Consider the following 18,599-nt stretch of genomic DNA (forward strand, 5'->3'; position numbering starts at 1 on the left):
ACCAGCTAATGACTGCCAGTGACCTGCTGTCTGTAATCTGTTTGTGTTTGAGACGGTTGTAGAATTATGATACTAAATGCGCCGTCCCATTTCATAGAGCCTCTTCCCTCTCGATCGTCACTGCATGCACAGTGCTGACGGCAAAATTTACATTACCTTTCCAATGACAGATTTAATGAGTAATCTGTTGGTGGGAATTTGCTCTTGAGGGATAAAACAGTTGGTATTCAACAGCTGGCACTGAATGGTTTATGGTTATGACGAACAGTTTAGACAAGATACAATACAGCTTGACGTTACATTTCTTAACAGACATTTTCCCATAAAAAACAAACTTGTGCAAATCATGTTGCCGGTAAATACTGTGAACGCCCATGCTAGGAGTGATGGAGCTCTTAGCTCCGCATTAACTTGGCATACTTTAATTCTACTCCAGCAGCTAGATATTTTTAGTTACATTTTCATTAGGGTCCACGCTCTATTCTTATTACACTGCTGGCAAGTCTCAAGAGGCAAAGTTTGGCTGCATCCCAGCATTCTATTACAAATCATCTTATGTACACTATTAATATCTTTTATGTACAAATGAAATAAATCTGATACTTCCCTAGTCAGTTTGCAAGTACTTTTAACTGCTTTTGTTACTGTCCATCTGTATGCAAACTTTATGATGACTTTTTTTTGTACACCTTTTGTCAGTTTGTCAGGAATTCAACTGGAGTAGACTACATGCAAAGTCGAGCATTACACAATGATTTTACTTGTGTGAGTGACACAAAAAACGTATATAAGTGTTGCCATATGTATATTTACAGTTGAGGTCAAAAGTTTACATACTCTTTGCAGAATCTGCAAAATGTTAATTATTTTACCTAAAAAAGAAGGATCATGCAAAATGCATGTTATTTTTTATTTAGTACTGATCTAGTAACAAATTTCACATTAAAGACATTTACATATAGTCCACAGGAAAAAATAATAGCTGAATTTATAAAAATTACAGAAGGTTCAAACTTACACTGATGCTCTGGAAGGGAAACCAATGCATTATGAGGTGGGTGAAAACTTTTGAATTTTTCTTATTTTGTCTATTTTTTTTTTATTTTTGTCCATTTAGTACTGCCCTTCAGAAGCGACAGAAGATACTTACATGTTTCCTATAAGACTAAATAAGTTAAATTTACCCAGATCTTCAAATTCCAAAAGCTCTTAATGCATTGTGTTTCCTTCTAAAGCATCAGTGAACGTTTGAACCTTCTGTAATAGTTGCATATGAGTCCCTCAGTTGTCCTCACTGATGAAAAGATGGATCTTAAAATCATACTGTCATTGTAGACAATAACATGCATTTTGCATGATCCCTCTTATTTTGGTAAAATAATGAACATTTTGCAGATTCTGCAAGGTGTATGTAAACTTTTGACCTCAGCTGTATGTGTACTGTGTGTCAATAAATTGCACCTGCATTGACAACTGTTTTGGCACGTTTGGATACAGTTGTGGTTGGGTCCTTTAGAAAACCCATTTTTGGAAAACACTGAATACTGTGCAAGCCATCACAACACTGCAAACAACTGCCAAACATTGCCATTGAGCATTCAACATGCAGCTGCATGTGTTGGATTATTCATTGTGTTTTTTTTGTGTGGCAGTGCTTGTCATTATGTTGTTAGAGGCTTTCAAGTTGTCAGATGAACAAGATTGTCTAAAATAAATGGAGTAAAACATAAGGCTGTTTTTCTTGTAGCAGCATTTCAACAAAATTCCCAGAAATAAAGACAATAACAAGAAATGTGTTTAACACGTTTGCCATATTTGACATGTATAACTGTTTCATCTTGTCAGTTTTTTCTTTTTTTTTACTACTTTGCACTCTTTGCATGACAGAACTTCAGTATCATAAAAGCTCAGTTAGTATGAAATAAATTTTTGCATTCTGTATTATTTTTTAATGTTTGTGAGTGTTATTACGATGGCTGTGGTCCGATCCCCTTAAACTTTGCTTGCTTGTTTAGAATCGCCTGTCACATGTGCTCAGCACGTTTTGTGAAGTTTTGAGTTTTTCTTTAGACTTTATATGATTTTGAGTTAGTTTGGGCAGGCCCCTTTTCTAAATGACCCTGTTATAGCTTCCCAAAGGGTAAATTTCAAAATGTTTTTGATAATTATTGGCCTTGTGAATCCAGAGAATTGTACTGCAGTGTTTTTTCCAGATTGAGTGAAAAACCTCGGACTTGTTCGCAAAAGTAGGTTTTTACATCTTCTCTGTCATTTAACAAACTGATTGACAGCTGTGGTTCTAGAGGCAAAGTTGTTTGTAATGAGGAGTTCTATCGTATGATATGAATACCGTGCATATGTGTAAAAAAAATTATGCAATGTATAATCGTTTATGACCTTAAAAATGTTATATTGTCCCAGTGGATGTTTTCTTTGAAATTTCTCTTAGACTTTTGGGGCTGTGAGTCGAACAGACCCACCGAGTTACGTTTGGCCTCTGTTAACCTTGTCTAACAGGTGCTCAAAATTCGTCGGCCAATGTTTTTTGAAATACGCAAATATCCTTGTAGACACTTGTGGCAATTCGGACCAAGACCACGTACAACAATTTTCATTTTGAGAGAACAAATGGGTGCGAAGTTTTAGACATTTTTATGTTTTTCCCTCAGATAGCACCACCAAGTGGCCAAGCTCCACAACTTTTTTTCCTGTGACCTCAGTTTGAACTCTTATAAGTGTTCTTAGTTTGGCAGAGATACCTCATTCCGTTCAGGAGTTATAGGCATTTTACTAAAAGTGGCCCTGCCCCTTTCAAACGTTTGGTGTCCTTTTGTGGCGACAAGTTCAACTTTTTTTGATAATTATTGATATTCACTCTCCAGAGAATCTTTCTGCATTGGTTTAGTTCATATCGGGCAAAAAGCCTAGGAATAGTCCACATTTTTTGCTTGCTGTAGCGTCCCCGTCAGGCTGATTGGGGCAATCCTTGGTCACGTTGTGGGCAATGTAAGTACTACCACCCCTCCGAGTTTCAAGTCTCTATGACTTACGGTTTGGTCTGCACAACCAGCTTTATGTGGAGATTGCTAATCTGTGACCATTCTAACGATTACAATAGTGTTTCAGCGCTACACGCTTGAACCCCTAATGGCCCATAGCAGATCTATACAGGTGGAGCTGGGGAGGTGGAGGGTTTCAGAGGAAACTGGCGTACTGTATATAATACGAACCAATTAGCTTGTGCCAAGTAGTTTAACGCCGTGAACATCATCAGTTTGCATTAACGACCCATCAACCTGCGCCATCTAGAGTTTCATGACAGAACTTGGCATTAATAAGAATCACGTGAGACTGCAGACTTCCTGCTGTAAATGCAGCTTTGTCATCACAGAAATAAATTACATTTGTTAAAATAGAAAATACTTTTTACTGATTTATTTATTTATTTTTATTAAATAAATGCAACCTTGGTGAGCGTAAGAGAGTTTTGAATGGAACTGTACATTCAAAGCATGAAGGTTCAACTAGTAACACATGCAAAAGAGTCATTGCTTCACATTCTTTGCGAGCTCCAGCGGCTCTTTTCAGAGGTCGTCTCTCAGTGCCTTGACACTGACACAAGACACCACTACACCGCTGGCATTTTACCCTCCCAACCATACGAGAAAGCTAGACACTCTAAAGCTCCGGCAACAGAGACAGCGCGCTGAAGCCTAAGCCGCGAAGAGACGGGTAAACAAAAGCCTGCTGCTGTTCTGCAACACTGTATATGGCATCAGAGGGACGCTTATTGATTGTAAGTGGAGACCGGGTCATGTTCACCATTGTGAAAATGCTCTCACTGAAGTAATGGGGTCTCTTAAGTGTGGTTTTAGCTTACTGGTAAACAAGCTGCAGTAACGTGTTTTCTAAAGGCTTAGATTTGCAGGAAATTCACACAGTGTGAAGTTCAGGCTTGCTTTAGTTAAATTTCAACTCAATTTCAACTGATTTACTGTTATGTGCTTCTGAGAAATAGGGGTTTAGGTTTAACGGAGCTTTAAATGTGACAAACTTAATAACGTTAGTCGAATGTAATAATGAAACTACTCAATAAATCATCACACAGCCCATAACGTTATATTAAACGGCTGTCATCTGAAACATTTTTGGCTGCTCTATATAGCATTAAATTGCGTGCTGACCCTGGGTCAGTGTGTGGGATTTTGAACTGATTATGTGGTGATTCATTGTAATCAGGGGACCTGCGTTAAATGCCAGAAGATGAAATTTGTATCTGAGCTTTCTGTAAATTTCATCTCTCCCTCCCTCATTCTGTGTGATGTGAATGGGAATGACCTTGTCCCAGTGAGAGAGACATTTGAAATGCTTTTCAACCTGCTTCCGGTGTTTAAACACAGCTCATCTGAACATTTTTAAATAGACACCACCTTTGGCCTTTATACGCCCATTGAACAAATAATGGTTCATGGCTATTTGTTTTGCAGCTGTAAAACATACCAGCTGGTTTGTGCCAAGCAATATAGACACAAATCCTTCACTTTGGGGCGAGATGTCTGTTCAGTTGAGATATGGGTGCCTTTTAAACAATTTGTTTCAGACACATTTACGCAGTCGTCTGACGTGCACTGCTTAGCTGGATATAGCCTCGCATCCTCAGATAAATTAATGCTTTTGTATTTATAGTCCTTCTTGTCTTTCACTTGCAGTTTAGCTTGTCTTGTGCCAAGTTTGCTTGAGGGTCTCATCAGCGGAAGGCTGTTATGACCACTTGATCTAACTTCCAGTCAGTGACGTCTTAAAAACAGGTGACAAGACAAGTTACTAAGGGAAATCTGGTTCACAATGTAGCTTATTCTCAAGGACATGTTAGACAACTAATTCAGTTTTTCTGCTTCCATTTATGAGTCATGTTTGTCTGAAATCGATTATACAACATTAATGAACCAGCCTAGAAAACATGTATTTAAAAATCAGCAAGGCAGAAAATCAGGCTGATCTTACAGCAATTTGTACATATTTTACAAGGTGGCTAATTTGTACGAATTTGCATGACCTCACTTGTACAAATTCATACGATTTTAGCGAATGACCTACACTTAACCCCACCCCTATACCTACCCGTCACGGAAATCAGAATTAGCCACCTCATAAAATACGTATGAATTGGTCGTGAAATAGCATTGCAGAAATTGCACAGTATAAAATTCAACCTGGTCTTATGACGAAAATGTACCTGTGGGAATAAGTACATATGTGTACGTATCACTACAGCTTCCAACAGAAATGTCGAATGAGTGGCGCCAAAAGAGTGTTCGTTTTTTTCCCCAGAACAGATGAACGTACACATGGTACGTTTTATGTGACGTTGGTTTTGTACCACAGTTCTGACTTGAAATGTCCTTTGATTGGTGCTATAACTCTAATGCTCTGTGACGTTTTAAAATAACGTACCATCTGCACTACACCTAAACCTACTCGATAGTATGAACAAAAGCGAATGTGACATAAAACACAATTGCAAGCGTGCCATTTTAGCTTGTTTTTCGATCTTCCATCTTTTAGCTCTTTCATTGTGACTTATGTTTTTCACGGGATTCGTACCCAAAGATTCCGCATCCTAAGTCCAATTCTGTTCTGGCTGAGGTACCGAGCAAGCTTGTTATGTGCAGAAAGCAAAATGTATGGAGCTGTAATCATAACTGTGTACGAAAACGATTACAAGTGTTCACTGTTTTACCGCCTCTAGTGGACATTCCTGAAACTGCAGTGATATGTACTTATTTGTTCGTATTTCATGTCTCGCGAAAATGTTCCCACAGGTACGTTTTTGTCATGAGATCAGGTAGAAAAATGGTGTCAGTCGATTAAAAAAATAATAAAAAAAAAATCGCACATTTTTTCTGAAATTAATCATGATTAATCCAACCTAACATTACAGTTTTAAATTGTACTTTTATATTGCAATAATTTCAAATTCAATCTTCGAATTAATGCAGAAACAACATAAAGGAAGAATTTATTGATATTTGTTTAATTCCATGAAGGCAAGTATCACAGTCAGATACCAACTGATGTGTCTATGAATTTTTCCTAATATTTAACCACTGACTATAGCTATTCAACATTACAGTATAATTGAGAGCTTTCAATGTAACATTTATTAGACTTGTAATTTAAGTGAACCTAAAACAATCTTCACACAAACCCATTATAATAATAGCTGTGCCCTTCAGCAAGAAAATATAACCAAATTTAATAAAGTTATTAAACTTTAAAACCTAAATTAAATAAAAGATAAAGCTTAAAACTACAGATGTTATTGAGTTCCTCTTTTTTAATTTTATTCTTTGACTAACAGACATCACAGCAGCTGTGTTAATTTGTGTTAAATATTTTTAACGTGTTAAAATGAAAAAATGAATCACCTGCATTAACGCGGTAATTTTGACACCACTAATAAAAAAAGTCATTTTTTTGTACTTTTTTTTTTTTGTGATTTGTAAAAGAACACAGAGCCACACTTCACAGTGAAACTCGCAGCGCATACATTTATTTAATTAAATCACAGCCTTTTTGCATTGATAATCATGTCATTTTAGTTTGTTTTGCATAATGGTGTAGTCCTACCTAAATGTGAAAGATAATGTGTAACTTCAAATGTGTTTTTTTTCGACACAATCACATGAGTATAAACAGGTGTGGCGATTATAGAGATCCGGGGGGGGGGGCTCCTTACGACAGGCTGTCAGGCAGAATTGTAAAGAGCTCCATTACAAACAAACGTGAAGCTTATATAGTCTCTGCAACCTGTGTGGCATCTCCATGTGGTGAATTATGGTCTTTAAATATATAGAAGCGACTGGAAAGGAAACAGTGCGCTCTGACCTCACCTCTACCTCTCTCTGCCTCAGTGGAAGTGTAAAAGCGTGTTGAGTTCACATGTTTACACTGTTGATGCACACCAGTGTGTTCTGCTGTTGAAATGATGCCTTGTGGCTTCAAAGCATTCCTGTTCAGATAGGGAGTGTTTTACATTCAAGGCTTTGAGGTCAGTTTGTATGCATTTAAAAACAGCTTGTGTTTTGAGGGAAAAAATAAGCCAACAACTTTAACTACATTTCATTTAAATTTTTATTTATTAGTTGATTTTATGAGATATTTAATGATGTAAATAATTTCAGAGCTTTTCTATGGCTCTTCTGCATAGCTTGTCTGCCAAACGTTCAGGATGTAGCGTGGGAGTTGATGGTGGTGAAGTCATGTCTGACACCCGTTGCTTTATCTCTCCAGTGAGCTTCCTGCGTTTTGCGAAAATACTACTACAGTCTCCAAGGCTGAATTTTTCTTGGCTCTTTATTATAACGGATCAACGCTCCTTCATACTCTTAGTCTAAATCCATTTAGTTAGCTCAAACACTGCTGTATAGTGAAGTCATCAGATACATTATTTTAATTTTTTATTTTTTTTTAATAATAGTGGAGGAATTCTAGTTGAAGTCCCTATAAAATCATTTTAGTACGAATATGTTAGCCTTAAGGTTCTCTATAAGCTAGAGTGCTTCAAAACAATGACAAAATTCTCATTTTGAAGATAAAAGCATTCAAAACCGTCTCTTACTTCCTCCAATATAGATCAGTGATGTTGATGACATCACCCTGCACTTCACAGCTTCTCATCAAACTTTGTCCAATCAAATGTTCTCTAGGATTCGAAGAGTCCTGCCCCCTACACTATAAATAGACGCTGAAGTTGCAGCTGAAATCAGTCACTTGTTCAGAGAATTTGTGTTTTCTGTACAGTGAATGGCACATATATGGATGAGATTGTGGCTGTAATACGGTGTCAAATACGTTTTTAACGAGCTCAATGGCCCAAGCTGTGATATAAATGAAACGCTATTGGCTATTTAAAAAAAAAGCGGGTGGGGCTGTTCGATGTTCTGCCCTGTCTTCCTGTTTCAGTTGAATTTATGTCAACACATAGAATAACACTACATGTTTCAAAGCACTTCAGTGGACCTTTAAAAACTACATTACCCATGATTCTGCAGATAAATCTCCACCAATTGGAGAATCAAAACAATCAAAATGTATCCAAAGAATGCTTTAGCTTCTGCCCACTCCCATAAAGCACTGCAAAATATGTAGTTGTATCAGCTTCCTAAGCTCTCAAAATACTTATGCATATTTTGCAATAAACCAAAACTATTTTTTTTACTTTTACATATGGCCACATTTTATTTTAAGGTCCAATTCTCTTTATTAACTAACTATTATCTATGACTTGTGCCTTAAAGGAGAAGTCCACTTCCAGAACAACAATTTACAAATAATTTACTCACCCCCTTGTCATCCAAGATGCTCATGTCTTAAAGAAATTATGTTTTTTGAGGAAAACATTCCAGCATTAATCTCTTAATTAGCTGCTTATTAATAGTTAATAAGGTAGTTGTTAAGTTTAACTATGAGGTAGCATTAAGAGATCTAAAATATGTTCATGCATATCTGGTTATCAAATATTTTTTTGATAAAATTGCCAAACTTGGTATGGTTCACTGTTTATAACAAAGACTTTTTTTGAAAATTAATAGAAAAAAACATTAGGATAAATACTTCCAAGATCCAAAGAACCAAAGTAGTGGGGTCCACTGTTGCATTCTATATGGCGGAATAAGCCCTGCCTTCTAAATAAATAGGCCAATCGGCACCTGCCAATAGGAACAGTTAGTGTCCTGAGACGTGTGCTTGGCTGGACTATCTGGAAAGGAAAAGTTCACCCAAAATGAAAATTGCCCCATGATTTACTCACCCTCAAGCCATCCTAGGTATATATGCCTTTTTTTCAGACGAATACAATTAGACTTATATTAAAAAATCTTCCAAAGCTCTTCCAAGCTTTATAATGGCAGTAAATGGGTGTTGAGATTGTGAAGTCCAATAAAGTGCATCCATCCATCATAGAAAATACTTCACACAGCTCCAGGGGTTAATAAAAGCCTTAGAAGGCTTTTTATTAAAAAAATATCCATATTTAAAACATTATTAACTGTAATCTCTAGCTTCTGCTAACTGTCGTAAGTTTAAAACTTTATAAAGCGCAATCTCTGTGGTAAGTGCGTTAACGAAAGAGTGGCATTTCAGCAGATTGAGGCGTCAAAGTACATGTTCTGAATCCATTTGTCCTGTTGTCGAAAGAAGCGCAATCGCATCAAGCATGTCAAGAATAGAACAGCGCATTTTTTTCTGTCCGTCACTAAACAAGTAACCCAGTGTAAACAGAATCACTGATTATTAAGGGTTTTATTTGTTTTTGGTGTGTCACGTCACACAACTTGCATCTGGTGTAGACACCATGCATAGTTCTCTGGAAAAGATTGCTGTTGAATACCATATATGTAAATGTAAATGCAATTATTTAACTGTCAGATTTTTCATCAGACATCTTCTTTTGTGTTCCTTTTCCAAACAACACTTTCCTTCAACACTCTGCAGCCATTAAACAGATTTAAAAGGTGCTTTTATCAGCTCAGACATAGATTGACGTGCAACTGATTACATATGCAAGGATAGTTATTTAGTCTTGTGTTGTTTTTTTCCAAGAAGCACTTTAATACATAGTAGATACAATGCCTCTGTTGAAATGGTGCAGAGCCTATTTCTGCTGTGCAGTCATGTCCCCCTCAAATGTAACAGACCACTCTTGATGTTGATGCAGTTTCCTAAAATAGACACATTGGAAATACATGTCATGCTGACATGTTGCCAAACCTCAGACTATGTTACACTGAGAGTATCAATCGTTTCCAGTTGTACCTTACTTTATTTAATGTTTGTATTATAGGTGATATTAGCTTACATGCTCCATTTATGTTTGCATTAATCACTGGTTACTGTGTAAACAACATGATTAAAGAGGCAAAACAAAAGTGTGTGATTTGTTTTGTGATGGACATGTCTGGAAAATCCAAGGCGTTGATTGTGCCGATGTTCAGATGGTGATATGTGTTTTTGCTGCAGGGAAGCATAATAATCACCATGCTAATACGCTTTGTTTTTGTCTTATCTGTAGCCATAACCAGAGGACGACTACATTCATACATCCAGTGACAGGCCAGGTCTCTGCTGAGAACTCGGATTTCAGACTTCAGGACCAGTAAGTATTGTCTTTTGACATGTCTAGGTCATTATATTAATGTTCTGTCTCAAACTAGCAGCCCAGTTCTTCGAGTTTGGTTTCTAATAACAAAGATGAAATAATGAGACATCATAGACGATCGGGCTATTTGTGAATAGTAGGACATATATATGGGAACAAAATAATGGGAGCAAAATAATTACAGCAGCATTTTTTTTTCTAAAAACTGTGTTTAAAGATTAAACGGAAGCCTGTAATGGCTATAACTATTAATTAATTTAAAAGCTGATAATATATGCCGCATAATTAGTTTATTTAGTTAATAGACTTGTATTAGTAATTAACAATGTTGGGCGTAATGCAGTACAAGTAACGTGAGTTGTGTAATCAGACATTTTCAAGCAACTAGTAAAGTAATGCTTTTTAGTAATAGATGTACTTTGCATTGTTCTTTTTTTACTGTTCGTTTTTTTTAATGTTTTTTTTTTTTTTACTTTTACAGTGCCACCAAATGGTCAAACTGTCCACTTTTTATAATTTAACCAAAGATTGAGCTCATTCATATGTGATCCAAGTTTGGTGAAAATAGCTCATTCCATTTAAGAGTTGTGCCCATTTTAGTAAAAGTGGCTTCACCTACTTCGTTTTTGCTTTTTGTTTCAACTGACAATGGAAATTTAAATTTGGGTTTGACAGCTTTTGCTAATCAGACTCCAGAGAACTTTTCTGCACTAGTTTGCGAAAGTAGATTTTACAGTGTTTTAAAAAATCAGCACTGTCATGCAGTTATGATATATCATGCTCATGATCTATATGTTGGCAGATGCAGTGCTCGAAGGATACAGCTGACTTACGTATCAAATGTCTCTACTGGCATTTGTCAAAAGTCTCACTCACCCAGATCTCTTCTTGGTGCTGTCAAGTTGTAATGTATATTACAGCTGTCTGTTTTCTCAAACATGCACACAGGGCACTCGGGTTGTTATGCTCTTCATCAAAAATGGTTTGTAGTGGTATTCCTTATCGAAGACAAATTTTGGGCCGTTTCAGTTCATGCTGTTAAGAGATACATCAAAATCTTTCAGGTTATGTTAGGGAACCTCATAATAATGTTACACAATCCAACAGCTCTAACCTGAGAAGGATCTGTCATTAGAACATTGTTTCAACAGCTGCCCACCGGTCTTATCTAACCTGGATCTCTCTAAAAGCAGCTCATATTAGCGCGTATATTACAAAGACTGGGCCTCTCTTAGCGGCTGTCTGCGAGCGGGAGGCTGCGTTCTCCTGCCATGTCCTAATGGATGCATCTCATTAACAGCTGTGTGGGTGCATGAGGCTTTCTGAGAACTGCAGGTAATGTGTCATTGGCCCTTAATGTATCAGCAGACCAGGCACATGCTGGAAAGATCTAATGAATGTGCTGTAGGGATCATATAATAACCAAACTACTATATATTATGTGGAGTACGAGCACAGATTGTTCAGGAAGAACAAGTTCTTTGACACTTTTATTTAAGTAGAATTCTGAGTCAGTTTTAAAACTTTGGTTTAACTCTTTGGTGGTCAGAGTTTAGTGCAGAACTCATTTTGCACTGTTTTTACTACAGACGTGTAGTATGCTATTGCTTTTCTAAGCAATTATACAATGTTCTGATGGAAAACATGCATTAACTTCTTATATTGACAGACTGTTCAGACTTCCCAGCCATATCTAATATATCATAGACACATGGAGAGGGCTCGTTTGGCTTGGGACGGTATACACAGGCCCAATATGGGGCCTCTTGACATACAGTTGAGGTCAAAAGTTTACATATACCTTGCAGAATTTGCAAAATTGTAATTATTTTACTAAAATAAGAGGGATCATACAAAAAAAAATTATTTTTAATTTAGTACTGACCTTAATGAGACATTTTTTGTGATAGTTGTCAGTGAACAGTGAAACTGCCTGCTTTCCTTTAGAAAAATCCTTCAGGTCCAACAAATTCTTTGTTTGTTTTTTTGTTTTTTTAGCATTTTTGAGTATTTCAACCCTTTCCTACAATGATTATATCATTTTGAGATCCATCTTTTCATGCTGAGGACAACTGAGGGACTCATATGCAACTATTACAGGAGGTTCAAAAGCTCACTGATGCTTCAAAAGGAAAGACAGTGCATTACGAGAAGGTGTGGGGGTGAAAGCTTTTGAACAGAATGGAAATGTGTACATTTTTTTTATTCTAAATCTTTTTTTTTTTTTTTCGTTTAGTACTGCCCTTCAGAAGCTACAGAAGATACTTACATGTTTCCCAGAAGACAATTGATCTTCAAATTCGAAAAGTTTTCACCCCCCGGCTCTTAATCATTTTTATTAAAAAAAAAAAATTGTTTTAATTATTTAGTTTTTATAAATTCAACTATTCTTTTCTCTCGTGGACTATATGTAAATGTCTTTCATGTGAAATATCTTATTCAGGTCAGTACTAAATAAAAAATAACATGCATTTTCTATGATCCCTCTTGTTTTGGTAAATGTACAATTTTGACCTCAACTGTATCTAAGCACCAGAATATCCCAGTTTTATTTTGGTGTCATTTATATATCCATAAGTGATATTTTGAAGTAACATTTATTTTTACGTTTTCTTTTATGTTTGTGTTATATTTTAGGCTAGCTTTAACCATCAATATTTTCCTACCTAAAAGATTTCTAAACTTCAAAAGCAATGCTTTTAGAAGTATCGATCCTTTCATGTCAGTGCTGCACCATGCTGCTATACCGTGCTGATTCTTTCCACACCTTTAGTAAGAGCCACTGAATAAAAGGTGCTAGAGAGGTTTGAGTGCCCAAAGCCCTCGGATTCTTCAAATGTGCATGTCTGGAAGGACAGTCTGTTTTTCTGTTTCTTTTGTGTGTTGGCTCTTTGTATATCTGGCCATCTGTTCTAAGAATCTAAGTGTGAGAGTCGTGCTGTGAGGTTTCCTCAACCATCTCCCTGCTGTTTACCTCTTACATAAGGAGAATCTGATTAAAATTAATAAAAAAGAACAAACGAAAATTCTGTCATTAATTACTCACCCTCATGTTGTTTCAAACCTGTAAGACCTTCGTTCATCTTCGGAACACAAATTAAGATATTTTTGATGAAATCTGAGAGCTTTCTGACCCTGCATAGACAACAACACAACTACCACGTTCAAGGCATAGAAAGCTAGTAAGGACATTGTTAAAATAGTCCATGTGACATGGTTTAACTTTAATTTTATGAAGTTAGTTGCGTTGCTGTCTATGCAGGGTCAGAAAGCTCTCGGATTTCATCAAAAATATCTTAATTTGTGTTCTGAAGATGAACGAAGATCCTACTGGTTTGGAGTGGCAGGAGGATGAATACTTACTGACAGATTTTTTATTGTTAGGTGAAGTATCCCTTTAAAAGGACAGAAATAGTATATTTTGTCACACTCTTCTTATGATTTGACATAGTGCTCAAGGTTAGAGTGTAATGACAGTTATGCAAAAAACAACCTTCGTTGTTGTGTAGGCAGTAGATTGTAATTACTAAATGTTGTGGTCCTTGTAGACAGTTTCCTTTGTAATTATGCCAGCTGGAATCAGTAGATGAGACATTTTATCTGTAAACACTCAGAAAAGCTGCAACGCGTGTATAGTTTTTAGTCAGGCAGTACTTTTGTGATAAAAGATAGAAAGAGAGAACAGATTTAACGTGGTGACTAAAGGCTGGAATACACTGGAATATAGATTTTAAAACATTAGGTAACTGCGTTGGGCTCAAACTAGCAAAAAACACTTGCATTGCGTCTAGCATCGCATTATACTGGGTGTATTATAGGGCCCAATGTGCTCTAAAATCAGCCCAAAATATCAAACTTTTATATCCTCCATCTGGATGTAATCAGAGTCTGAAGCTAAAAAATCTGTGACCCTCATGCACTGTGCAAATTTCTATGAGATCTGTGGGCTCAAACTGCAAACTGGCTCTGACTTTCGGCAACTAGCGTCAACTATGATGTCCAGACTGAAAATCAGGGCAAAAATCTTGCCAAATCTTGTGTATTCCAACCTTAAAGGGGTCATCGGATGCAAACTTCACTTTTACATGTTGTTTGAACATTAATGTGTGTACAAATCTACACTATAATGATACAAATCCATGCAGTGGTTTTTAATTAATCTGTAAAAATTAAAATCCCCTTTTTCAAATCGAGTCATGGCGTCACACCCACAGAGGCCGCTCCCACGATAGTTGATTGACATGAGCATCTTACCTCAGATCAGCTGTAACAGTCCGACCTCTATTGTTTCGATGTAAGTTAGACAAGAATATCTCAGATTGAGCGATTGAGGTGTTGTGTTGAGCAGCAGAGAGAAGAAAGGGGCGGGGCAAGCAGAGCTCATTTGCATTTAAAGGAACAATCCCTCAGAATGGGATGATTTTTGCAGAGTGGATTTTGACAAGATAAAAAGGGTGTTGTTTTACAGAACCACTGAGAATTTTTAACCAAAGTATATTATAGACTTTTCATTAAGACCCTAAAGATTGATATCAACTTGTGGAAAATGGGTATCCGATGACCCCTTTAAGATTAAAATAAACAGGAGTAAAGGTCTAATTATTTTAGTATTGACACTCATAGAGGACACTTTTGGTTCTTTGACTGAAGAGTAGCCAAAACCACTGGTTCTGTCCTAGTTTGCTGTCTGTGTTTCTTAGTTTTGATAACTGGGATATCATTTTAGAAAAATGATGAAAATAAACAGATCCTTTATAAGAATATTAATTACAGTTCAAAGTTTTTGGAAAGGAATTAATACTTTTAATTAGCATGGATGCATTAAATTAATCAAAAGTGACAAAAAAGACATTTGTAATTTTACAAAAGAGTTTTATTTCAAATAAATGCTGTTCTTTTGAACTTTATATTTATTACAGAGTCCTGAAAAATCAGTATCAAAATATTAAGCAGCACAACACTGATTATTAGGGACGTAACGATATTATCAATATCGTGATAGTAAAAATGTCTTGATATAATCCTGGTCACATGACGATATGAAACAATAGGTCTTCCGGGCAAAAAGTATAGTTTTTTTAAATATATTTAAACTTCTTATTCTAACATAAAAGGTCTTTAACCCTTTAACTGTCACTCCCATTTTTGAACACAGACATAAAAATGCACGATCCAGACTTAAATTTTTATAATTCATGAATGAAAACATTTTGTAATATGATTTTGATGTACATTGTCCATGGTAATGCAATGTCTGATTTTAAAATGCCTTTCAAAGGATGAATTTTAAGTTTTATAAGTTTTAAACTGATATATGTCACAACGTCATGTGCGGGAATGAAGAGGGACGAGGAGATCAGGAACATAGACTTTATTAATATAATCCACACTAAGGAACAGGAACGAACAGGAATAGCAGGGAATCCACAAGCAAACACAACGCAACAGACTTTAAGACCCGACAAACAAACGAGGAACTGAACCAAACTTAAATACACAGACTAATCAGATGAGGACAGGTGAGATTGATTAAACAATGACGTCATAATTGAAAACGGAACAGGAAGGACCAAATAAGGGCATACAAGGGAAAAGCCAATGAAAACAGTCCACAGGGGTGTGACAATATATAATTTAGGGAAAAAGGCAATAAAGAAAGTCTTTTGTGACAAAGGTCAGAACTCATGGTATGATGTAGATTTTTTAAGTTGTACTCTTGACATATATTAATTTATTACTTTTCCTACATAATTCCTAGCACAAAAATATTCGTTCAGGCGAATGAATGCGGTGAGCTCATTTATTGCATGTGCTATGAGTTTAGCACCCATTTTGGAATGCAGCAGGTACTAGTTATGCTTTATTTTCATGGCAGATGATCACAGCATTTCACTAAATTTGTAGTGAGGTGTTTTTGTAAGCCTGTTTTCACTTAAGTTTGAATTTTCCTTCAAAATAAAAGCTCTACTGCCGTTTCTGTCAAAATAAAAGCTTAAAAGTGCAGTATGAATTGCTGACAACTAGCGGTTCAAATGGGTAACGTTATTGTCCAAATTCAAAATATCTCTTTCAAGTGTAGAAATTAGGAAAGAAGTACCGGAATTTCCTTACTGTAGTGTAAATAAAAATATATACCTATGAAATATTCATTTTCATTTATTTTGCAGTGCAATTGTTTTACAATATACGGCTATTACTGTCATTGTTGTTATTATTATTATATTCTAATTTGTTTGGCTTCCTAAATCACCAGTGTGAATGTAAATTAGACTGATACAATATATCACAAATTAAAAGAGGAGTTCTTAATTTTGAACTCTCAAAGTGCATTAGACAGAATAATTTAACTTTAAAATGTACAAAATGGAATTTTTTCCCCAATTTTTCATTGTCTTTTTTTTTTATATCGCAATAAATATCATTTCATGGACTTCTGGATATTGTGATATTAACATATTGATTTTGATGTCGTTACATCCCTACTGAAATCAGCACATGAGAATGATTTCTGAAGGATCATGTGACACTGAAGACTGGAGTAATAATGCTGAAAATAAAGCTTTGCATCACAAGAATAAATTACATTTTAAAATATATTCAAATAGAAAACAGTTCTTTAAAATTATAGCATTATTTTACAATATTACAATTATTGCATGTTGAACAGTATGGAGAATATTAAAGCCCTGTTGATCAGAAATTTCTTTTGAAAGGTATTTGTCAGTTTGCATAAGGTCATAACCCACTAATACAACCTACCTATTGGCTGCCTGAGGGATTTTGTTTGTCATCCAGGTCGGCGAGCGCTTAAGGGAAAGTTCGTTCTCTGTCTAATCATTGGGAATTATATTTGACACATCACAGCAGCAGTAATTTACTAAAAGCTTTTTGAAGTGAGCCTGTGATATTAAACACAGGTACTATGCATCTCTAGTGTGAATTAATAATGAACAGAGCAGATGCAGAGCAGTACTGCATAAGAATTCTGTGTGACTGGGTGTCACTTTTGGTGAGCTTTAAATAAATTGTAACTCGTACTGCCTACATAGTCAGCTGATTTCTAACAGTCATGGAACCTTATAAGTGACTAATTTTTGAAGTGTTCTGCATAGGCAGCTACACACTGATAGCACTTTGTATGGCAGACTTAAAGGTATAGTTCAACCAAAAATGAAAATCTGTCATCATTTACTCACCAGCATGTGTTTCAAACCTGTATGACTTTCTTTCTTCTGTGTAACACAGAAGAAGATATTTTTCTTGACAATTGGGAAGATGGTTGTAGCGTTGCATTTTTGATTGCTACAACCATTTTGAAAGTTATTAGTGTTCCAAACTTAGAGCAGATGGAGAGATTTGTTCATGTGGAGCAACAGTACTGCTCAGTATTGAGATACTGAAAACAATCGATCATAAGCTGCTCGCGTGTAACAGAACACAGTGCTGCGCTTCATTCTGAAACATGCAACAAATATATTTAATTAAATTGCACAATTTCAGTTTTATTTTGATTAAATTTGAATTAAAGCTGTTCAGCAGCATATCAAAGCCATCACTATGTTCTCCTTTCTTCTGTAGGACTGGCCGACACATGCTGAAGCAGCCACAGTCGACCACACGGCCCTCCAGCACCATTAGTGAGGCCTCGACTACCGTCACCTCCTCAACTCTGGACACAACTTCAGGGTCAAAGGTCAGTAACAATCAGATCCTGTCGGACACACAACAAAAACTAGTCGAACTGTAAGAAATTAGACCTGGTATTTTGTAGCGATTGAAGGAGAAGACAGTATACAGAATGGGATTAGCAAGTCGCAGAACATTCTCTATGCTTGGTTAGCATCTGTTCTGGTAATTAGAGTGTTTATTCTTCTGTGCTGAGGCGTCAATTCCCTAGTGCTGGCAACACAAACACAGAGTGATCACAGCCCTTGACTGCCATCTCTGAACAGACACGGAAGACCAATGAAACGGATTAAGATTCGTATTGTGAGTGATTTGGTGCATATCTGTGTAAGGATGCACTGTTTGGGGTGTGATGCACATGAGCTGAATAACATGCTTTTGCTTTTTCTGGATATGTAAAGGGATAGTTCACCCAAAAATGAAAATTACCCCATGATCACCCTCAAGCTATCCTGGGTGTATATGACTTTCTTCTTATATTAAAAATGTTCTGGCTCTTTCAAGCTTTAAAATGAGATTTTGAAGCCCAAAAAAGTGCATAAATCATAAAAAATACTTCACATGGCTCCAAGAGTGAATCAGTGTGTTTGTGTGAGAAAAATATCCATATTTAAAACTTTATAAACTGAAATCTCTAACTTTCGCTTACTGTTGTACGCGCATATACAAGAGTTCCACTCTTAAATTAAAAGATACGTTAAACCATTTGTGAATCTTGTATCCCTCACAGATGTTTGATATGGGTTATAAACTT

General features: G+C 36.2%; 1 protein-coding gene across 10 annotated transcripts in view; it reads left to right on the top strand.

Moving 5' to 3' along the window:
• plekha7a (pleckstrin homology domain containing, family A member 7a) overlaps window positions 1–18,599 on the top strand; it is a 119,721-nt gene that overhangs the window by 46,533 nt on the left and 54,589 nt on the right. For 8 of the 10 annotated variants that reach the window (XM_051135019.1, XM_051135022.1, XM_051135023.1 and 5 more), the window contains 2 exons: window positions 10,073–10,156; window positions 17,738–17,852. In XM_051135019.1, coding sequence (XP_050990976.1) covers window positions 10,073–10,156; window positions 17,738–17,852 — 199 coding nt within the window. Of the gene's footprint in view, window positions 1–3,683; window positions 3,797–10,072; window positions 10,157–17,737; window positions 17,853–18,041; window positions 18,149–18,599 lie in introns of those variants that run through there. The other 2 variants (XM_051135028.1, XM_051135029.1) reach the window with 2 other exon arrangements.

This window comes from Labeo rohita, chromosome 18 (genome assembly GCF_022985175.1).
Source record: "Labeo rohita strain BAU-BD-2019 chromosome 18, IGBB_LRoh.1.0, whole genome shotgun sequence".
NCBI classification, from domain to species: Eukaryota; Metazoa; Chordata; class Actinopteri; order Cypriniformes; family Cyprinidae; genus Labeo; species Labeo rohita.